Source organism: Diaporthe amygdali (genome assembly GCF_026229845.1).
Source record: "Diaporthe amygdali strain CAA958 chromosome Unknown NODE_61_length_182076_cov_64_703273, whole genome shotgun sequence".
In the NCBI taxonomy this organism is placed as follows: domain Eukaryota; kingdom Fungi; phylum Ascomycota; class Sordariomycetes; order Diaporthales; family Diaporthaceae; genus Diaporthe; species Diaporthe amygdali.
Window position 1 is genome coordinate 52172 of NW_026517081.1, and position 22895 is coordinate 75066.

The following is a 22895-nucleotide window of genomic DNA, read 5'->3' on the forward strand; positions in this document are numbered from 1 at the left end:
AAACGAGGTGCCCGCATCGGCTTCACCTACACCACCGCCGAGGCCGGTTTGTTAACTCAATTCATCTCTACTCTCCATGAACAGTTGACTTGAGTCAGGTTCCTCACGGCGAGCCAGCTGACGCGATTCTCCATTTCGTCCCCACAAAGACCAGTGCCATCATGGATTCGCCGCAAGACCTGAACTGGCCCCACTACTCCACCGCGATTCGAGATTTTACACTATCAAGATGAAAATTCACCTGGTTCACAGGCAACATGGCCGAGCGGTAGGTCTTCATCCATCCATCGTGGGTGACATCCCATATTCTAATGACTCAACAGGTCTAAGGCGCTACGTTCAGGTGTACAAGTTTGAATGACATGTCATCGTAGTCTCGAAAGGGGCGTGAGTTCGAATCTCACTGTTGTCATCAATTTTGCCCCTTCAATCTACCTCAACTCTGCTTTTTTTTTCGTGCGAATTAGGCTTTACGGTCTTAGGCCCGCAATGCTGTCGTCGATATGTATTGGAGTGTCGGTGAAGTCTTTCGACTACATACACTATGCACTGCCTAGATGTCTGGTTACATATTCTTGTATTTGCCTTTTTTGTCCACTATGAGGTTAGATGTCCCCGTCGCATCCAAAATAATGGGTCTTCATTGTAGACTATATACTATTGAGTATTCCGGAACACCACTCAACAGACTACATCTCAATCGTCATGGAGCTCGATGCCATCGACACTAACTTCGAAACCTAATGATTTTGGGTTAGACAAGATGTAAAGATCAATCAGCGGCAGGTAGCTCACTCTTGTCTCCAATGGCTCCAAATCGGATCGTGTTCGTGTCACCCTCTCGTAGTTTGAGCTGGACAGGAACCGCGCGATGTCTCCCGGCGCGGGAGTTGAGGTCTGACAGGTTCGTCGGGTGGATCTCATCGTTAACGAAGATTTGGGCCTCGCCCGCTTCAGGGTCGCTGACTTCGTAGTGGAAGGTGTACCATTCCAGAGAGTCCGTGCCGGTGACATTGTTGAATACAACCTCACTGCCAGGCGAGACTAATGTGGATTTGTTTCCGTTAGTTGGGGTAAAAAGCATGGAAAGTTTCGCAGATTTGAATATGTACCTTTGTTTACTTGTCGCTTGGTGATGCAATGCTCGCAAGAGGCAACGGCTGGTGGGCGCGTGCGCGTTAGCGATGGGCCAAAGATTCTCGAGCTTTTAACTGGGACGTAGCCCTCTCACTTACCAGCCCTGCCAGACAAATCGGCCTCCTCCGCCTCATATCGCTTCTTGGTGCTGGGATAAGAGACGACGCCGGTATTCACGTCCACCTTCCACATGGAGTGGTACTGCAACGTGACGGTATGGGCACTAGTGTCCACAGCCATGGGCAGCCAGATATAGTTGGAGCTCGTGCCCCCGCTTGAGTCCCACGCGTCGCCCATGTAGACGTAGGTCGTGGCTGACGACCCCTTGATGGTGAGCTCAAACGTGTTTTGCGAGCCGTACGTGTTCTCGGCCGCGGGCGCCACGTCTGTGCCGCCGCTCCACGTGCCGCCCAGCGACGTCGCCCAGAAGACCTTGTTCGGGTTCGCCCGCCAGCCCGTCTTGCCGGAGACGATCAGGTAGTACACGCCGCTGACCTTGAACAGCCCCGGGGCCTCGTATGCGCCCTTGGCGAAGGAGGTGACCCGGTCGCCGACGGCCCCGTCCGAGTTGATCCGGTTTATCTGCACGATGTTGTGGTCTGCGCTCGTGAGTAGGTACCACGTCCCGTCGTCGTCCAGGAACATGCCCGTGTCGGAATAGCTGTAGTCGCTCGGCGGGAGGTGAACCTTGGCCACCTGCGTGTAGCCTCCGACCATCTGCGTGGACCGTAGTGACAGCGCGTAACGGTCTTGCTGCCCGTACAGCCAGAACGATCCATTTGGCTTGGCAATCTTGGGCCGCCACATGCCTGTGATGGATGACGCCTGCTTGCCCAGGTTGTCCCAGTTGAGCAGGTCCTTGGATGAGTACATCAAGGGCGTCTCAGAGCTGGCTGCGCTCTGGCCGACCCAGTAGAATGTATCACCCCTCTTCACGATGTTACCGCCATGAGCGTCGATCTTGTTGCCGGCCGTGTCATACCAGACTGCCCCTGGGGCAATCCATGAATTTGCGGCGACTGCAACGTGCGCTGCAGCTGCACAGAAAATTGCGATCACCTTGCCCGAATGCATTGTGAGGGTTTGTGTTGGGCTTCGTAGGTTGACGACGATGAATCCTGCCCAGGGAAAGGCATCACTTGAGCCTGCTAGACGTGGGTTCCCACGTTTCTATATACGTCGTATTCAGCATGAAACGGAGAATTAATAAACTGACAATGCCTCCAATACAGATGTCCAAAGTGAATTCTCGTTGGCAAACAGCGCCTTGCATCCAGTTCAGCGCGACGTTGCGGTGTGAAATGTCCCGACCCGACAGCCCCGAGTCGAGTTCCGCAGTTCCCGTTCTGGAAGTGATCCTAGAAGAATCCGCTAGCGAATACGACCATAATATCGGGGACTTCCCTTCCTTTCCCTCTAGACAGAAGGTGGTGTGGTGCCAACTTAAATTCAGCTGACATAGCGAAGACAATCGATTATGTATTGGAAACCCCTATCCTGACAATTCGCGCGGTTGAGCTTGGGAACCGAACAGGGAAATAAACCGAAGCAAAGAAGCAGGAACGACCACTCACCCCCGTCCCTTGCTCAGTCAGCTGGCTTGATACACCGCTGCGACAATAGCTCTATCTTCCTAACCTATCTTTCATTCTACAACCTAAACAGTTACTATCAAATTACAGGTCAGAACAAAGTCTGATGCCATACTTGTGCACAATGCTATTGCGTAAGGCTTCTATTGATTATAGCAGCACATCGGTGCATTATGAACACGACTCAAGCAGGATCCTGCATTCGACTATTGCTTGAATAAGCGCCTCCCCTCGGCAAACGACTCGGTCACCAAATATCACAGCGAGTCCCGGCCAGTGGATCAAAGACAAACCGACTACTATAGAACATTCTACCAATGCAAATAGCAGTGAGTGTAGCTTCAGTGCTGATTGTAGGACTAGGTCAGCACGTTCACACCAGTCCCGTCCCGCTGCGCTGTCACAGGAGTCTGTCAACTATGTGATGGGTTGGCAACGATATGCTCAGGTTCCCATCCCATTTGCCAATTTTCCTCAGGCAACACAAAGCTCATGCCTGAATGACTTACACTGTCGCATGCTGTAGTATTTGCAGCGACTTGTCCCGTCCATGTTCCAGTTGGGACCTGAAGTTCGGTAGGTTGTGTGTGCTCGTCCCACATATCTGTTGGCCAATTCTCCCCAGATGGAACAAACCCCGGGTCTGAGTAGCTCAAGGCGCGACTTTCTGCAACGACTTGCTCGTCCGGCTCCGTCTGCGCTGTCTCCCTGTAGCTTGACTCTGCGTTTGTTGGTCCAAATGTCCCACCATTTGCGTCCATGTCTTCACCGTCACCCTCCGAAGACTCGTAGTCATGACCTAAAAAAGACTCGTAGTCATCATCTGAGGAGGATTCATCGTCCGTGCGAAATCCATAAATGCGGTAGTCCTTTTGCAATTTCTCAAGTTCAGGGTTGAACAGAGTTCCTGCCTCGACTTTTGCCGCATGATTGCGAATCAAATCTGCGACGGCTGAATGACCAAATCCTTCAGCCTCCGAAATGGCGCCATCATATCCAGTTGCACCACGTTCATCACTCAAAGCATTGGCGTTTAGTAGGAACTTGACCATGTCCAACCGTCCGAATTGGGCAGCCCCGTCTAAAGCTGACTTTCCGCGGTGCTTGGATGGTGGTGCGTTGACGTCAGCGCCCTCTCGGAGTAAAAGCGCAGCGACCTCCAGATCTCCCCTAAGTGCTGCGTACGATAAAGCTGTGTCTCCGCCTCTAGCAGGTGCGGCATTGACATCTGCGCCCTGGTCGATCAGGAGACGGCAGATCCTCATCTTGCGTTGATGCTCCTCCTCGGTGGCTGGACTCCAAGAACAGATACCTTGCAGCGCCGTAAAACCACACTTGCCGCGTGCGGGGCTGTTGACGTCGGCTCCTTCCCTTAGAAACAGGCAGACCAGTGTTTCATCCCCGTTGTCTGCCGCCGCTTGAAGAGGTGTATATCCGGCCCAATAATCATTAACCCAATACGCGTTCAAGTCGGATCCCGAAGACATTACTTCTCGCACGAGTTTTCCCCGCCCACCTGCTGCGGCAAGGCCTGCAAGAGGGGAGCCTGGGCTCACCTCTGCCCCTTGTCTGAAAAGGTATTCGAATATTTCCAGTCTCTCCTCCGAATGTTCACGGTCGTTCCGTCCTCTGAAGCATGATTCCAATAGATATGCTGGGAGAGAGCACGTGCTCTTCTCTTCCATCAATGTGCTGACAACGTATTTAATTTTGGCCAACGTGTCGGAGTCAAATTGTCGAAGCAGAAGCCTTGCGAAGTCAAAGGGCGTTGAATCTTCAGGGGTGACGACTAGCCTTGCACCATGTCTAGCCAAAAATTGCATCATCTCGAGGCTGCACCCGCAGTCCGTCCATCGAGTTGCGACAGCCTGGATACTGTAGCTCCGGTCATGCACAGTGATGAATGCGTGCGGATCGACGCCATTTTGGAAGAAGAACTCGACGGCCTCAAAATTGTTCAACCCCGCCGCTCTTGCTAACGCTGGGACGGCTTTGGTCCCAAAGTCCGTACGACGCGATACCACAGATTCCAAGCCGCGGATCCCGTACTGTGCAACAGCTTCTTCGAGAACTCGTTCTCCTACGATACCCCCTCGTGTCAGAAGCATGTCCAACAGCTCAATCCTCTCATTGTCATTACTAAATTGATGCCAAGCTGGATCAAGATTGTATTCGTACAAATACCTTTCGAGACCGAGTCGAATCGAAGGCATCTCAATGTCGACGCCATACTGAATAAGGCCTTGTACAACCCTCAAATCGAGTCTTTGCGGTACCATGAACTGTTCAGCCAATACCAATTCCAATAGTGATTGTATATTTCGCCAGTTGAATGAGGGCGTCGTAGACTGTCGAGCCAAAAGATAGTCCCGCAGGGTTTGTGTGCCGTCCTCTAGAGCGATGAGGAGACCGGTTCTTGTTATCCTTGAAACCGGTACTTTGCTAAAGGGGACTAGCTTTTCGAACAAAGGGCGATTGACATAGAACGCTTCGTCCAGAACAGTCGGTCGTGTAGCGTCAGAAATTTCGTGTCGGCCGACCAGCGATCTCCAAAGTACTGTTACGTCACTCCCGCGAGTATACTCGTCAACGTTTGCACCGTTGGTCAAGAACAACTCCAGTGCTAGCACGTCTTCATTCTTGCTGCTGTTGAAATCGTGAACGAGTGCTAGGAACATCGACCGCTTGAGATATCCCCGCTTGAATGTCGACCGCATTTCTACCGGCTCCACGGGTGTCACATATGCTATTGTGGGACCTGGGGAATTGACGTTACAATGCTGAATCAACAGGCTTGCGCATTGGATATTGCGTTTCCTGCATGCCGCTAGAATCGCTTCGAAACTGTCGCGCCACCAGTAACTGTGATGAGCGCTGCAAAAGTATGCCACAATATTCTCTACGGTGTCGCAGAAATCCATCTTAACGGCAGAGAGGAGGCAACCTTTCACATGCGAAAGACTTAGCCAACGATCATGGACGCCGATGTCTACTAAGATTCGAAACATATCTCTTCGACTTTTCTCCATAGAAAACTTGAATAATGACTCCCACGCAGCTCTGACACTTGGCACGCGATTGCGTAGTAATGCGGTAGTCAAGGAAGGATCACGGTCCAAAAGTGAGCATAGGAGCTCCAATCCTTGGTCGCTATCCCTGAGGTCGTAGAGATCATTCGATAATAGGAATATAGCCGTCGAAATGAATTCACTGAGCTGAATGTGGCCTCCAGACATTGCAACTCTGTAGCCAAGGTCGGGTGAGGGGCGCGGTGGGATGGGTCGATCTCTTGGAAGCAAGTCCAAGCGGGTTTCCGAAGCAGTAATTTCGCTGCCGATTCGAGTTCGGGCAGCTCGGGCGGTATCGCTCGTGGCCATAAAGTCGTTCACCACCGACGAAAATAGCATTTCAAGTTGCCGAGTGTGCTTCACTCCCTGCAACATATCTGGAGCATATCAGGGTGTGTTAGAATTTATTTGTTCCAGAAGCAGATATTGCGACTGTACTTACGTTGCATCGACTGGCAAAATTCTAGCCATGGAATAGTTGTGGCGCATTCTTGTAAGAGACAGGACAAAGAGTACATCGTGAGGTTCTGCATTTGCCAAGCCGGTGCAACTACAGAATTCTGCATCGGTACACGTGTGAGTGCTATTGTAGAGCTGCAGTGTGTCAACACATCTGACGCTACTAGCTGAGCTGCTGGCGGTATTGTTGGTGAAGGAGATGTTCCTGGCGATGGGGTTCGTATTGTAATTCCAGGCGGGAGCGGGCTCGGGGATACTAAGGAATAACATGTCAGATGCCGGAGGTACCTTGTCTGTCCCTTTCCCGTTTATTCACTCACTCGATTGAAAATCCATCTCCAATGCTCCAGATCTTCTTATCTCCTTCCAAGCCTTATCCCATAGAATTTCGGAGTTGTTGAGATAAATTCTCGTCTTCCTCTTCAGAGTTTTCTTCTTCGGACGTTCTAGGCGTGGAAGTATATGTCGGTAAATTAAGGGCCAGTCATTAGCTTTGGCCTTCTTTCGAAGTTGAAGAGTTTCTCTAAGTTTGGACTCCCATGTCGATAGCCTACCCAATGAACATGAAAAATGCATTAGCTGCTACATTTTGAAACGTTACGCTATTTATATTTTTAGGACAGGGTTAATCTCACGGTTTCTTTGGAAATCCCTTCTCCTCCATCAGATGCTTCACCTCTTTCAATTTCTTCCCTTGGTTCTGATACAGGTCTTTGATCTGAGCCTCGTGTCGATGCCAAATATCATCGGCAGAACGGACGGGAATGGGACGGCTGTAAGCTGGCATCATGATGGGAAGTTTGAAATCAAGGAAAGATGGAAACGGCGAGTTTCTGGTGGGACGGTCTTCGACGTCCGAGAAGGGCTCCAACGGGTGTCTTGCTTGTATGTAGGAATGAAGCAGGTAATCAGGAGGGGAAAAGACATGCTACAGAAAGTGATCAGGCTGCGCTTATATAAATATTGCAGAACGAACGGCAATGTTGGGGAGCACAGCGACGCAATGTTTCCTGTATTGCTGACTAGGTACCTAGGTACTTCGAGGATTGTCCGAAGTCTGCTTGCATATTGGGCTAGTTCTCGTTGAGGAGTCCAGCACCTTGGTGGGGTTGCACAATGTAAGCATGTGCCCAATCTCCAGTCGACACCTTTCATTGCCTTGCCAGTTACTTGGCAAGTGCTCAGCCACCGTCACAGCTCGTCGTGCCATTCCATTGGAGTTCTTGCAAGCCTCGAATGCAAAGATGGGTTGGAATATTTGCAGTGGGTATGTCCAATTGCTGCTTATCACATGTGGAATTGGATGTAACTTGGGGTCCAGGACTGCTTGCGCCTCATCGTAGGAACCCAAAGACTGTCCAAAACATTGTCATGTGATCCGTCTCGAGTCGTACTACACAAGCGTGTTGCTCCCATCTCAGCGTGCGCGCCCTAAATAACACGGCCTTGACGAATGAGACAAGATTCTGCTGATCAGACATGATAACATGGATACCACCAAGATACTGTCCACCAAGCGACGGTTCTCATGGGTGTTACAAACGTCCCACGCTTTCCTCGACACGATGTCCGAAATCTTGTCACGTGACCCCCTTCTCGGCACTTACCTTTCCTAATGATCCGGCGATCTATACGATTAGCTGATGCTAGGAGAACAGACTTAGAAGTGACACTCGCAACTTTTCAAAGTCTTGTTATCACTAAATGATTCAGCCTCATCGTGGCTGGGACGGCCGGGAAACTGTTTGTTGACCAGGTACGTACCTGTCCAAAATGTGGTTACTCGGTTGTCACAAGTTTACTTCAGCCATTCTCTCAGACTACTAGGTGAAATTTACACCGCATTCTTCAGTCAACTGTCCAATTTCTGCTCCTCACTGAACTCAACTCTGGCGAGCCGCAATTGTGACCACAATACAGCGAGGCGGTGCCGGGCCTCCTTCCTCAGTAGTGGGTCGTCTATAAAGCCCGGCCATTCAGTCGGACCTTTCGTCATTAGCATTGCACTCTCTACCCAGGCAAATTGTATCATTTCACCGCTCACATTCATGAATTTGATTACCATGTCGATCGATGCCAATGTGATTATTGGAATGTTGACATTGCTTGTCACATGCATCCCGGGTGTTTGGTTTCTGATAAGGTTCAAAGAGCGTCGCCAGGAACTGCGTAAGCAGGTAATTCAAGATCCAGAGACCGGCTTCCGTCACACTGTACGTGATGATTTTTCCAACACCCATTCCCCTCTATTCTTTCTACCATTCTCCACGCTTTCTCTTGTTGTTTCTCTTTGTCCTGCTGCTTCCGTAATTATTTAAATCTGGACCTCCCATCACTTTCTTCCGAATAATTGGTCTTCTAATTCTGAGCTTTCGAAACGATTTAATAGATTCAGGACGGTTCTTCTATTACCTTGCCAGCAACAATTTACATCCCTGCCGGCGCCCCACCGAGTACCTGGGCGCCTCCTTCCGAATTGCCGTGACTATCCAGTGTAAGTTGAATACACTTCCGTTAATACTTGAATATTCAAATGTCTCTAAATGACTCCAGATGACAGAAGAAGAGGCTTCGCTTCTGAAGACGATTCACAGGCACAGCTTCTTCACTTCTCGATGCCACATGCTTGTCCGGCACTGTCTCAAGTATGGCCTGGCTGAGCGAACAATCTCGACGCGTTCAAATACTGAGTAGCTGTCATATTTTATGGTCACTTCTACACCTATGGCGCTGTAGAAACATCTAGAACATGGTGGGAGTGGAGGAAAATTATTTTCAATGGTCCCGAATGACACCTAGAACTAGGCGGTCAGGATGGGCCGAAATGTGTAACCTTTCTAGCAATAGAATATTTCTAATCTCGCAATTCCATCTCGTTCAAATTAGGAAGCCATTTGATAATATACTTTGAGCTTGAACCGAGTCAGGAACTTAGAGTGCCTACCCAAGACTAAACCCTCCTGATCCACTGACATTTAAATCTAGTTGCTTGAACGGAACGTTGTCGTCATGTGCAAGCTCTTGAACTGACCATCATCCTTCCGTCCTGTTCCGAGTCCGATACCCCTATTATGTTCGAGCGGGACTGCGAGCGATGAGCCCACGACGAAGCATTCACTTCTGCATTTAACCACCTATCCCTCATCCTGGAACCCTAGGGTCAATCCCCGGCTACTTGATTGGCGTTATGTTTCTCCTATGCATACTCGCCGAGCGACCCTCTTCCAACCCGCGATAGGAATGACCGTTATAGATACTCCCTCCTTCGACTCGAGTATCCAGAGGCACTTCCAAGGGTCCCGTGTATAATTGGTTTTGACTCGAGGTTCGAGTTCCCGCGCCTATTAATGCGCCATATTACTCCACAGGTCGGTGTCGATTTATTTGCTAAGATTCCAAATGCACGCTGGTCATGATAGCTGCATTCGACTTTTGCACAGAGTCAAGATACCCTGTCATCCGTTGTATCAATCGCGATGCTTTTGCCTCAGCTGTCGAATCATTCGCTTCCAACTTACCTCGTCGAAGACATCAGCTTTATGCTTGATCGGGGCTCACGCGGCCACCAGGCATGGTACCTTATAAGCTTCCTCCGTGACAATTTACAATTCGATTGTATTAGCTCAGCAATTTCGAACGCACCATCAAAACTAAACAGGTTTAAATGGCCTCATATTGAGGGCTCTCTAGAATACTCGCTATTATGGCCTGGACCATTTGGACTTGGGTCTAAAGCGATCCCTGAGCCCCGGCCCTTCGGCAAGGCATAGCTATTATGGTCATCAATTTCACTTGGCTACACGATCGGACGAATGGTGTTTTCGCGCTCACGATAAGATTGATACACAAAATCAGAAATTCGTCAACCCGGGACAGCCGCAGTCACTTCTCGTCCAGCCGACAGATGCTATGGATGCGGAGATGCCCCTTAGTTGTGGTCCCGATGATCCTGTCATGGTACTCTGAGGGGCTTTGACATACTCCTTGATATCTTACAAGAAGGATGGGCCCCTGACCGGACGTTTCCCATTGTGACAGAGTAGCGCCTCTTACATTCTCTTATCGAGACCTGGTCGCGAGCAGTCAGCCAAATGCCAAACGTATCAAAGACGGTTCTCGCAACAGAACTAAATACTCCATTCGTCAATAGCACGTTTATCTGCAGAGATGATTGGCTTATCAGGTATCTTTTTCCCTGCCAGTGCTCTGAGTATAGCGTCGGCTTCACCGGGCCACGAGAGGTGGCTCGTCACTGCTCGGGCCGGGAGATCAGGACACTATCGCTACGAACCCTTAGTCGGCGGCCGGAGGGTGCTCTTTTTAGTCTACTCAGAGGTATTGAAAGTAGATATCATGACTGTGGTATCAAGGAATCGTATCATGTGGCCGATGACCTCCTCCAGCATCTCGGTCTTTGATAATGCTCGGGTCTGGTCTCAGCTATATATTCTTCTAGCGTCGGTGGAAGAGAAACTCTTCAGAGTAGTATTGTACCTACAGTCTATCGTCGGGGTATATTTCACGGGAATCGCTCGTCACGATTTCAGTGAATTGCTGTCTTCGCCAATTTTGAAGTATCTGAGCAGCCCATGGTGTGGACCCTGTGCCAGGCGTCATGTTAACAACGCAGTGTCATGTGTGCTTGAAAAGAAAGTCGTCTTCTACTGAGGATATATCTGATGCTTACAGTCTGTGCTCTTTTTCTCTTTACCCCGTGTGAAGTTGGGATTCGCGGCGACGCGACATTATTGGAGCCGTCAACGTCATTTGGTTGAGACAGACCTCCACTACTGAGACCTTTGTTCTCCACAGTGGAAGACACTACTGTGTGAAGTTGTGACGTTCCCGGGCTAGGAGAATTATTTTGGGTCGTATCAGTCGGTTTCCTGCCGCCGCCTGATCTCAAGATAGCTTCATCAGCACCGGGGTCAGTTTCCTTGTCCGATTGCTCGGCGTCAGTCGATTGTCTATCGTGCCCGACATGGAGAGCGACGATGTTTAAAAATGCAGCTCCGTACTTCTTCACCGTCTGCGGCCCAACCCCCTTGATATTCATCAGTGCTGTCTCGTTCTCGGGCTTGTGTTCCGCGATCAGCTTCAGTGCAGAGGTGTGTATGATCTTCCATGTGTCTAATCGCCTCTGTTTAGCGATTTTCTCGCGATGAATTTTGAGTTTCTGGAGCAAGGTGTCGGGTTTCTTGCTCGATGGGTTGCTCCTCAGGCGCTGTGCGTTAGTATAGTATGAGGTGCGCATGGCGGATGGCATGGCGGCTTTCTGTTGAATTGGTGCGGACAATGGTTCTTGGGAACCTTCCAAGTCGGAGTCTTGTGAGGTTGGCATCGTTGACGACATTACCCTGGCTGAATGAATATTCTCATGACGACCTTCGAAGTAATCTAAGGCCGTGATGACATTCACGGATCCTTCGTTACCAGAGTCTTCGATCTCGAGCAGGAGTGCAGTTCCCCTTCTCGGTATGTCGAGTGACTTGTACCTCTCCGCATACAATGGCGGCGGCGGCGGACTGGGTTCCATCGACAGCCTCAAAGAGCTCAGATAGTGATACAGCATGAAACCAGCATACGCGTCGGAGGCCGCGTATGCCTTTTGCTCACGGCTAAGCTGCTTCTTCTGACTCCAATTGCTCGTCCGAACCCTACTCTTCTTCAACGGCAACTGCAAGTGCGTCTGAACTTGTTTCTCCAGGGCACACAGCTTTGTTGTGCATAGACTAGTCTGGCCGCTATGCCCATAGGTGACGAGATTGTGGAGGTGACTCAGTTCCACTGCACCCTGAGGATCTAGTTCGAACCAGTCCCGGAGCCTCCCAAAGTCCGCGGTCAGAATGTTGACCCCGGCTTTCTTTATGCGCGGCGACTCGATGATTGCTTGTAGTGAAAGGCCGATAAAATCCTCGGGCTTCTTGCCAGTGTAGGCGCCGATGTGAAAGAGAGCGATCTTTGTCTCGCATGCGATGGCTATCAATCCGACCTTATCTTGCAGTCGATCTTCACCCCGTATGGTCCCATCAAAGCATGGCCATTCCATGTCAAAACCTAGAACATCTTCCTGCAAAAATCCATGTGCGATTTTCTCAGCTTCAGCCTTGGATCTGGCGTACAGGACTTTCGGTCTTTGGTTTCGTGGACCACGGTATAAATCATAACTCCACCAAACCTGCTCAGTCGGACCCGCTTCCAGCGGCAAGTCTCCGACCGCTCCTTGCTGCTTTGGTTCCGGCAATTTCAGGCGGAATCGCAGAGGCCATGTTGCTTGTGTGGTGAAGCCCTCTCGAGTGTTTGAAGGGCTGTTGTCTCGCGCATCCATTACGTTGCGTTGTTGTGTCAACGTGCATACGCCTTACTGTTCAGACAGTAAGTCAAGGGATGTCGTCAAACGCCCGGTCCCAAAAAGTCACGGGTCTGTGGTTTAGAGTTCAGGGCCCACATAAATCTCACAGCGTATCATTCAATGCAAATAGCCCCCCTCCCCGGCAAACAAGCCGATGCACATGTAGCGAATATACTGCCGCCGGTCAGCAAGGTTTTAGTAATGCAATGCCATCGTTTCGTTAGTAACGATCTGTTGCTGTATTATCAGGAAGGTGCACATTGAGAACTTTCCATCTCGATGAATGATTCCGAGGTTATCAGCGACGTGATTAAGCCAAACCATGAGGATCAATCAGCAACGATACCAATGAACACAAGGACGAGAATGGAGCTTTATGCATTTTGCATCAACAATGCTTGATGAGTCTATCAGAAGCCCCAAGCTAGCAGCCAATTCTGATCTGATATTTGACCGTTGTCTTGATCTCTTCTGGACATTCTAATTGAGAAACAGTTGTAAGTTTAGTCTACCTAGAAGACTGTTCTCGCATCCGCTATCGGCGCGTCGCTTATCAACTTAGTCAGCACGCGGCATCATTGCCAACGTCTGCTTGTTCTCTGTCCAAATTCACAACTGCGACCAATTTGTCCAGTTCAATGTCCACATGGCCCACTTGCATCTATACTCAGCACATTGATGTGATGCATAACATCACCTTGTTGAAGTCCTTGTGTGATTCTTGATTTGCCGTCTTTCTATCCTTGATGTCTATCGCAACGCGTTCAACGGCGGGGACAACTCGCGTTGCATACTAACGGCTGATTATCCTCTCATGCCCCTTGCATGCAGACGTAGCGTTTAGCGTTCTTTGAAGATGGCGTCAGAACACTTGCGGCCCAAGAAAATTCTCACGAGTGTTGAGGAACCTGTCATCAGACCCGTCGCGTGAGTCAATGTTCATTGCCGCCTGAATTGCTGGACAGCCATCGGTGAAGATGATCGACGGACTGGTTGGTCTATGTGAATTGGCGTTTTGTAATTCTAACGAGCTTGCCGTAGATGCCACAGATGTCGACAAAGGCGGTCTTATTGCTCAAAAGATCGACCACAATGCACACGGTGCGAGGCCGGCGGATTTGACTGCGTTTATGAAGAAGCTAGGAAGATCACCGTCAACGAGGCGTGAGTCATCTCCTCTTCCCTTTGAGCTGTTTCTTTTCCGCCTAACACCACGGCTAGGTACCTGAGAGACCTCGAAGCCAAGGTCAAGGCATATGAGGGTAAGCGTGCTGTCTTTTGTCCTTCTCTTCCCAAAGACTAAGATTGCGCTCGATATTGACCTCTTCCAGACGCCCACCCGCGATTAGCACCGAAGCCTAGCGCAGCCCACGTCCCTATTCAATCATCAAACCTGGCAGAATTAATGGACGGAGTCGAAGAACCTGATGATCAGATACGTCTCCCCGAAGCTTTCTCGGAGCTCAGTCTGGAGACACCTGAGAATCCCTCTAGCAGTATGGATGCCCGTTCTGGCCTTCCTCCATTGCCATGCTGACGGTCTGTCACAGGCTTCAAGGGCCCGGCACACTCGGACCACTTCCTCCGGAGCTTCCGAAAGGCCTCTCTACAGTTTGATGACGGCAGCCTTGACTGTGACACCGACTTCTATGATCGAGCCGCGCTGCCCTCAAGGCGTCTGCCCAACACCAGCCACATTCGACTGCCCCCTATAGAGATCGCACGTCAGCTGTTCGCAGCCCAGTATACTTACATTGGAACAATATTCTCATTCGTCTCCCCGACTGCGTTTGAAACGCTTCTTCATGAGGCGTATCAGAGTCCCACTGAACTCCCCGACCAATATGCTTGTCTAACATTTGCCAAGTTGCTGGTCATCCTAGCTTTTGGCAAGATGTACTCTGTCAATCAATGGATTGATTACGACGGACCTCCTGGCTTTGACTATTTCACTCGCGTGCTCCAGCTTCTCCCAGACCTGCATGAGCAAGGAAGCGTCCTTTTTGTGGAGACTTTGGCTTTGGTGGGCTTCTTTATGCAGAATCTAAATCGCAGAGACGCGGCTTCCTTGTACATTGGCTCAGCCCTCCGCATGGCTATCACCCTCGGACTCCACCAAGAGCCAACGAGTTCAAGCCTTGACCAGCATGCAAAGGAACACAGACGCCGCGTCTGGTGGAGCGTATACAGTCTCGACCGCATTCACTGCGTCAAATCTGGAAATCCGATTACGATCCACGACGATGACATTGGCGTTGAACTCCCATCCAGGCTACCCAATGAGCCTGAATTTTGTCCCGCTGTCGTTCTCAGGCACTACACCAAACTCTCCCAGATAAATGGCCAAATCATGACAAGCATTTACCGCCGTAAACCGAAATCAGGCCCCAGCCTAATGGTAGCTGTGCAAAGCATCATTCTGGCCCTGTCTCAGTGGCAACAAGAGCTGCCTGATGAGCTGCGCTTTGAGCCGATCAAACTCAGCACAAGCAGGGAGTCCGTCTCAACGTTGCTTTACTATTCGCAATGCATTCACATGACTGCACGGCCGCTGCTGTTTCATGTTGTGCAAGCACGTCTCAGAGGCGGATTAGCAGACAAAGAAAGCGATTGGAGAAAGGGTCTCACCCAAACTACCATCAACGTCATCGAAATGTGCGTCTTCGCAGCCAAGGACACAATCAACATGATGACAATAGCAGCTCAAAAGAACCTCGTCGCTACTTACGGGTACATGGACTCGGACTATGCATTCTCTGCGGCCATTGTATTGGTCATGGTGTGCGTGGCTTTTCCGACGAACGAGCAGAACAATCAGTCCATGAATGCAGCTCTCGAGCTCCTTCGAGGTATCTCGCACAGGGGGAATAGCCACCTGGCGGCTCGCTACCATCTTTTGGCCCACCTAAGGGCGAAGTTCGTACCTTTTGCAGTGCCGGCTGCGTCTACGGCATCGACACCAGGCCCGTCCAACGTTGGAGGCTTCGAGATACGCTCCTTAAGCAACAACACCACATTATCCACTGTCCAGCCCCTCCCCGAGGGAACCCCAAAAGATGCGCTTGCTAATTCACAAGCATCAAAGTCTACCTTATTCGGCCCCACGGACCCTTTGTCCGGCACAGCGATCCATGGGCCAGGTCTTTCTCAGCCGTTGCCCGAATTGTTTGACTTCAACTTGCTCAATAACCCAAGCCTGGCCGATGAAATATTCTACGACGTGGATATGACTGGGGTCAATTCCGGCAATAACCAGGAATTCTGGGAGGAAGCCTTTGCCAGTTTAGCAGGCGATTCTGGCAGCAATCTCGTGAACAGTCTGGAATGGAGTCAGGCAGCCATGGATCACTTTGAGAGAAACGGAGATGCCATAGGACCGTGAAAAGGATGCCTTGATGCTTTGGGTTCGGATCTCACAAAGAACTGGCATGCATATATAACATATGTGGATCAGCTCATAGGCTTGAAAATTATCAAGCTTCGAGAGACTTGAGCAAGCTACTACAGAGTTGAGAGCAATGCTACCAAAATCTGACAAATCTGACGTGTCAGTTCCTGCAAGGGAGCACGAAGATGCCGCTTGGTGGGATATCGACCAGACTCTCGATGGTAAGCTTTTGGTCTCTGCGCCACGCTGCCATGCGGACCCTTAATAATCTTCGTTTAAAGGCTGGAAGAGTCGTATTCCACGCTTCCTTTTCCGCGGGTTTCATTCATCCTCTGGAGGAGGATTCCCTGGCCTCAACACGACCCACCAGATATGCCCACTCCAATTTCTTGACTCGCTAGATGCGAAGCTTGTGCCAATGCGTCAGTTCAGCGTCGAAGACGTGAGGCAGCTCATCGAGGGTCATATTTGTGGGGATAAAATCAAAACTCCGTTCAGTTCCTGGGCCGCTGATCTTTAGACTGCGCTAAATTTCACACTCGAGGAAGACTGGGATTCGAAAGCCAAAAAGTCGTTGTGGATGACTACTCCTGGTGCACATATCGCGGTCCTCGACACGAGGCTATTACATGAGTCTGGACAAAACAACGAGATGTCTCATGTCACAGCTTTACGTGCAGCGGATTTGGCTGGGGACAACTACCCTGTCGAATACCTCGTGTATGGCCCTGTGCGCGGTATGGCTCTGACCTGCGTCGCGCTCGATAATATCAAAGTTGCGGCTCAGTACAGCCAATTCTCGCCCAACGAATGGTGGACCAGCAAAGAAGACGAGCGGTGGGCGAAACTTGGTGTCGCCAGCTTCGCCGAGGAAGTCACACGTGCGAGGGACGTAGCGCGCCACATCACGGGCCAGATCAGTGCCGGCGTCTCACATCCGAATCCCACACGGCATCTTATGGAATTGACTGTCCTCGCAGCAGAACTGAGCCGACACCGAGCACCAAGAAAAGATGATTCTCCTACCTCTGGCCTCGCTCCAGCTGGGGCGGCTCTTGCTGCCTCGTCGGCACCGGTACCTTTTCCGAGATTTACCCAGGCAGAAGCTTATAGTGTCTTCGACGTTTTATCCACTGAGACGAGTCGGCTGGAGTGGCCCGTGAACTTTTGGGAGATGATCCATGTGGCAGTGAACCGTCGGACGTACTTCGACGGGCTTCCCCAACTGCGCTTGATGTTGGATCTGGTCGAAGCCGTCATGAACAAAGCGACGGTTGAACGGGCTAAAAAGGAGACATCGCGGGTAATATCAGCAACATTGAGGGGACTGTACCCCAGGATTCCGAAGGATAAGACTGCGAGTCCCGCTTCGGTCCAAATTATGTGTGGATCGGAACCCGTGAAAAAGAGGCGGCGGATTGAGGAAGGCGAAGCACCACGAAGAAGCTCTAAAAGTTTCTCTAAAAAGGCCAGGGAGGCGGCCTCCGAGGCACAGGCTGCGTTGATCAAGTTCTCACTCGAGCCCATGCCCCGGGGTGTTTCCGCATACGGCACATAGGTCGCGTGCACAGCTTCAAACGTGGGCTGCGCGACTTGTGACAAATGATACTTAGAGCATGGGCTTGGAGATATTAAGTCGGAATTTTAGACGAATCAACACTGGTTAATTCTTTACTGCATCACGATTGTGTTCCATTGCGTGAGAAGCTGATATTCGCGGGTCTGGCGACGACCATCTTCTCTTAACTACTAGTACATCAGGGTGAGCATGGCCCCAAAACCCAGAGCACAAATACACGACGAGTGACGTAGGATGATCGAAATAGGGGTGAGAGTTTCCGCACTACGGTCGTCAGGTGTGTTCCGGTGACAACAGGAAACAAGTGTGCCAAAAATGCGGCAAGATATTTAGACTACAGCTTGATGCCTCCGTGGATTGATCCCATTATTGACCCCCACAGGCGGTTCGCTGTGACCCCCATCATCGCTCCAAGGGGCCCCCACGCTACGGAAGCTGACAGCTGCAGGCTACCCAAGATCGGCACCCGTGCATATCAAAGAAAATACCATACGACGCCGTCATTGAAACGCGACTCGCTGGGCTCGAGTGCCTTACGACCCAAGCGACCCTGCATTGCACTGAGCAAGAAGGACCAAAACAGGTAGTCTCTCTAGATTCAACACGGTATCAAATTCCTCACATGCAGCCAAAGCAGAGCCATATCACACAGACTGTTCAGTGAACCAAGCCATGTAGTATGAATTCAATCGGGCTTGCTTCCTGTGCATGTGAATATCACTCGGCACAGGCCCGGGACAAGTCAATCTAACATGCTACAAACAACTGGCCTGTCTATTAGCTACTAGCTACTAGAGATAGACAAGTCTTGGTACCTCAAATGCTAATTTTCCCCGCATTATAAGTGGCAGCTGTGCTTTCAAGCGGCCAATTAAACCTGCCACACGACAAGGCGCTCTGGCCCATTGTTGCTTCTAGAGACATGTGAAGGGAGATTGCTCACAGGAAATGTAAATCGGTAGCCTACCCCACACACGGTACACGTTTACACTTAAACTCAATGAGGGCGAGAGATTGCCGTCGGGTGTTGGTCTTCAGCTTACGACTCACACTGCTAGGCGCATAGCACCTAATAGTCAGAGTCCACCTATTTAATGAGCCTCTCGCCGGCCGCTAAATCTGAGCAGCCGAACTTACATTACGCTTGCTCTCCTCATACCTCCATTGTTTCTCTCAACGTTTCCAGAAAAGAGAACATATATATATATTCATGATGCCTTCGATTATATCCAATTACTCTACCGTCGATTCAAAGACAGATGAAGAGGTCCCGGAAAAACAAACCGCCGCACTCGTCAGAGAGTTGGGCGGCGACGTTAAATTCGATACCGATTACTCTGTTCCCAAGCCAGCACGTAACGAAGTACTTGCAAAAGTTCTGTATACAGGCGTCTGTCAGAGTGGTAAGAAAAGATTTCTCATTTGTTACAGAGGGCATTGTTGCTGCACAGTGAGCTTCATGTAGAGCGTCTTGAACAATGACACTGACCATATCTCAACATCCAGACCTACATACGAAGAACGGCACCGCAGCTGGAGTCGACGGAAAGCCAATTCTTAATATCAAACTTCCTCACGTGGGCGGTCACGAAGGTGTTGGACGGATTGTTGCCCTTGGCCCAGATTGCAAGAATGACATTCGGATTGGGCAGGTCGTTGGTATCAGGTTCGCGAGTCGAATTTGCCGTCGGTGCGAGTACTGCCTCGCTGGAAAGGAGCAGCACTGCTTCAATTCAACTAATCACTTGCATCATGAGGACGGCAGCTTCCAGCAGTATGTGGCGCTGGATGGGGACTACCTCACGATCTTGCCGGATGATGTGCCGCTGCACCTTGTGGGACCTGTGCTTTGTGCGGGTCTGACAGCTTATAAAGTAAGTCGATATGGCGAACTATTTAGGAAGTATTGTTTCCCCCAAAATCTAGGCTGCTGATGTGCAATCAGGCTGTAATGAACTGCGAGTTGAGGCTCGCAGATTGGTTGGTGGTCACGGGTGCGGGTGGTGGGCTGGGGCACTTGGCAGGTAAGAAACTCGAACATTCGGTTAAGAGTTACTGAGCCAGTATTTAATGCTAATTCCGTCAAAAAGTGCAATATGGCAAAGCCAGAGGCGCCCGCGTGATCGCCATCGATACCGGGGACCAAAAGCGCGACTACTGCCTCTCACTCGGCGCGACACACTTCCTAGATTTCAAGAAGATCAGGTCCGTCCCCGCTGCAGTCCAAGAGCTCACCAATGGCGGTGCCCACGCTGTAGTCTGCACGTCCGGTAATCCCAAGGCATATGCCATGTCCGCCGAGTGCCTGCGCAAGAATGGCACGCTGGCATGTGTGGGAATCCCTCCCGGTGGACCCTTCTTGGAGACGCCTATCTCCACAATCGTCATCAAAGGGCTGCGCATTGTGGGCAGCTTGGTCGGCAGTCTGAAAGAGACGCTTGAGGCTGTTGAGTTGACAAGACTGGGAATTGTCGTACCGAATGTGAAGATCCGGCCGTTCAGGGACCTACCCGCGGTGTATAAGGAGTTGGAAAACGACGCGGTCACTGGAAGGGTAGTGCTAGACGTGGCTAATAACTACTGATGACTTGGTAAAATTCTCTATATTGCAATTAGGTCAAATGAATACGGGGGCTTTGCCAACCATATTCGTCGTTGGTCTTCCCTCCTCGTTGACTGAACGGGCTCAATCCGAGGGACAGAGACAGCATCTATTGACATCGATACCCGCTTCACACTAGTTCAAAGACACCAGATAATTGTAAAGGTTATCTACTGCGCCAAGAGCCGATGCGAGCTGCGCATCTTCAGTAGCTGCGCCTATATGCGGCGTGCTTACGACGTTGGGCAGCTCCCACAGCTCCCCATATCTTTCAACTGTTGGTGGCTCCTCCTCATGTGCATCCAAGCCAGCCCCCCAGATCAAACTCTCGCTTAATGCGCGTTGTAGGTCCTTCTCGTCCACAATTCCACCACGGGACGCATTGATCAGGATAGCAGTTTGCTTCATGTGGCTCAGCTCCTTATACGAGATCATGCCCCTTGTCTCCTCTGTAAGTGGAACGTGGATGGTCAAGACGTCGGCGTGAGCAAGTATATCTGTGTACGACTGTACGCGCGTGTGTTCGATGTCGCTCCAGGCGTCCGCTGGCATGTAGGGGTCATAAGCCATGATCGGGGCGTTGAAGGCTCCACGGAACATATTTGCCACCTTGCGGCCGATGCTGCCCATTCCTATTATCCCAACGCTCTTTCCATGCAGTGTTACCCCATTGCAGGACTGCTTGTGCACAGGCTCTTTCAGTTGCCTTGTTGCGATAGACGGTATTTGGCGCGCAACCGACATGGTCAGAGCCAGGACAAGCTCAGCAACAGCTTGTGCATTGGCGCCGGGGGTGTTCAGGATTTTGATACCCCTCGAGGCACACTCCTGCGCGTCAATCTTGTCAATCCCTACGCCGTGCTTCCCGATGGCGATGAGTTTCGGACACTTCTCGATATCGTCTCGTCGAAGATAGGAACCGCGCATGAGGATTGCGGTAGCCTTTTCCTGCCAGCCTTGGAAGTCCTTGTCCGTGTTGAGGACCACATTGAACAGCGTCCTGGCATGTTCAATGGCTTTAGGATGCCATGGGTCTATCACATATACTGTCGGCTTGTTGGCCTCTTTTTTGGCTGTAGCCGATGTTACACCAGTTGTGATTTCCGGCTCAAGGAGTAGAGCAGGTGCCATGGTTAAACACTGAGACAAATGCGGAGGGTGGTGCTGGGAGGAGACTGAATGGAATCGTTGAGGCAAAGATTGAGACAATTATGCCGTTATCAAACGCATTGGACCGCAATATGTATTAAAAAATTATCTGTCATTTGCATCCCCGAAATACATAAGCGGAACCATGTTTGCTGTTGATGTTATTTACTGCGTCATGCCTAACATCTCTACTAGATCGGTGGCCTTCCGCATCATCGGAAAATGTCCGACAGATTTCCATACAGGCGCCGGACCGCCCTCCGACGCCACGTGCACTCGCGGCCAGATCTTGACCTCCTCCGGGACCCCCACTCCGTGCTGCCGTCAACATATCTTACCGCTGGAATCATTGGCTTAAAGAGTTTCTGTGAATACGGTTGACTAGCCACTGGGCCACTTGGATCCCTGGCTGATCCCCAGGATTTGATCCTCACCACTAATTGGACTGCATTCATCGCATACAGATGGCTGCAATCAATTTTGTGCCGCCCCTGGCATGGGATTGTCATGTCCATTGCTTCGATCCCGATGAGTTTCCCTTCAAACAAACACGTACCTACACACCACAGCCAGCCAGAGCAGCCCAGATGCTCGTCAGCGTTCTTACTCAACGAGTTGTCTTGGTACAAGCCACCATTGAGGACGGGCCCTCGGGCCTGCTCCGCCAACTAGCAAGAGTCGGTAGAGACCATCCCGAAAGAATGTTGAGAGGTATCATCTTAGCCGACTCGGTTCCAGGACGAAGCCTCTATACAGGGCCGGACTTCGACCGCATGCACGAGGCAGGGGTACGATGCGTCCGCGTGCATGGATCCCATGGGGGCTCTGGGGACGATGTGGAATGGGCATACAGTCAGATTCTCCAGGCTTCGCTTTTGTACCCATTGAAAAGACTCGGTTGGGCTATTTCCGCCCAGTTTCCCCTCAAAACATGGGCGGGTCTTGCGGATCGCTTGCTGCGGGTTGAGCGTCGTGACAATAGTGATGGCAATGACGAGAACGATGACTTGGCTACGGTCAACATTATAGCAGATCACAACGCATGTGCCGCATCAGCAGACACCGGGAGCGTTGAACTAGGCGCAGTGGTCAGGCTTCTGAGGCAATCGGCGAGATTCTACATCAAATTGGGCGCATTCTACCGTCGAGAGCCGCGAGACATCCATCGAATGCGCCCGCTCGTCGAGCTCTTCACCTCGGTGGCTAGCGACCATCTGCTCTGGGGTAGTGACTGGCCCCATGTTGACGCGACTCAGAAAGGCCTCGATCCAAGCCCGCACTTGCAGGGAGTGAGTGCAGCCGAGGAGCTACGCGTACTCGAGTCGTGGCTGTCACCTGATGATTTCATCAAGTTGTTGGTTCAGAACCCGGCCCGATTATTCGGCTGAGCTCCTACGATGTCGGAGAATGTCCGAAGCGTGGGAGGGGTGGGTCCCCAAGTAGCACTCTATTCTCGAACTTACCCCAGGAACAAAATGGGGAAAAGCTGGGGAAGCGGGGGACGCATTGTGAACCGTCCGGGGAAGGCTGGGCTGGGCTGGGCTAAGGAGAGCGTCTGAACCATAACGG

General features: G+C 51.0%; 6 protein-coding genes across 6 annotated transcripts; 3 read left to right on the forward strand and 3 right to left on the reverse strand.

Annotated features, from left to right (window-relative positions):
* Nucleotides 1–696: 696 nt before the first annotated feature.
* J7T55_009669 (glycosyl hydrolase family 43 protein) lies at nucleotides 697–7046 on the reverse strand (the record flags this gene model as incomplete). The annotated part of the gene is made up of 10 exons (XM_053135916.1): nucleotides 697–740; nucleotides 796–1044; nucleotides 1113–1160; nucleotides 1236–2307; nucleotides 2354–2508; nucleotides 2818–2872; nucleotides 3239–5487; nucleotides 5797–6059; nucleotides 6240–6512; nucleotides 6892–7046. The coding sequence occupies 10 exons, from the start codon at nucleotides 7044–7046 to the stop codon at nucleotides 697–699; spliced, it is 4563 nt and encodes a 1520-aa protein (XP_052986429.1).
* Nucleotides 7047–10581: 3535 nt separating this feature from the next.
* J7T55_009670 (uncharacterized protein) lies at nucleotides 10582–12584 on the reverse strand (the record flags this gene model as incomplete). The annotated part of the gene is made up of 2 exons (XM_053135917.1): nucleotides 10582–10668; nucleotides 10944–12584. 2 exons carry the CDS (start codon nucleotides 12582–12584, stop codon nucleotides 10582–10584), a joined length of 1728 nt encoding a protein of 575 aa, XP_052986430.1.
* Nucleotides 12585–13464: 880 nt separating this feature from the next.
* J7T55_009671 (Proline utilization trans-activator) lies at nucleotides 13465–17554 on the forward strand (the record flags this gene model as incomplete). Its single annotated transcript, XM_053135918.1, has 8 exons — nucleotides 13465–13535; nucleotides 13650–13772; nucleotides 13830–13870; nucleotides 13940–14104; nucleotides 14159–15986; nucleotides 16171–16217; nucleotides 16398–16438; nucleotides 16517–17554. 8 exons carry the CDS (start codon nucleotides 13465–13467, stop codon nucleotides 17552–17554), a joined length of 3354 nt encoding a protein of 1117 aa, XP_052986431.1.
* Nucleotides 17555–18788: 1234 nt separating this feature from the next.
* J7T55_009672 (uncharacterized protein) lies at nucleotides 18789–20159 on the forward strand (the record flags this gene model as incomplete). Its single annotated transcript, XM_053135920.1, has 4 exons — nucleotides 18789–18978; nucleotides 19082–19449; nucleotides 19521–19599; nucleotides 19666–20159. 4 exons carry the CDS (start codon nucleotides 18789–18791, stop codon nucleotides 20157–20159), a joined length of 1131 nt encoding a protein of 376 aa, XP_052986432.1.
* A 153-nt stretch (nucleotides 20160–20312) lies between these two features.
* J7T55_009673 (D-3-phosphoglycerate dehydrogenase) lies at nucleotides 20313–21308 on the reverse strand (the record flags this gene model as incomplete). The annotated part of the gene is made up of 1 exon (XM_053135921.1): nucleotides 20313–21308. The coding sequence occupies one exon, from the start codon at nucleotides 21306–21308 to the stop codon at nucleotides 20313–20315; it is 996 nt and encodes a 331-aa protein (XP_052986433.1).
* A 605-nt stretch (nucleotides 21309–21913) lies between these two features.
* On the forward strand, nucleotides 21914–22714 carry J7T55_009674 (amidohydrolase 2; the record flags this gene model as incomplete). The annotated part of the gene is made up of 1 exon (XM_053135922.1): nucleotides 21914–22714. One exon carries the CDS (start codon nucleotides 21914–21916, stop codon nucleotides 22712–22714), a length of 801 nt encoding a protein of 266 aa, XP_052986434.1.
* Between the last annotated feature and the right edge of the window lie 181 nt (nucleotides 22715–22895).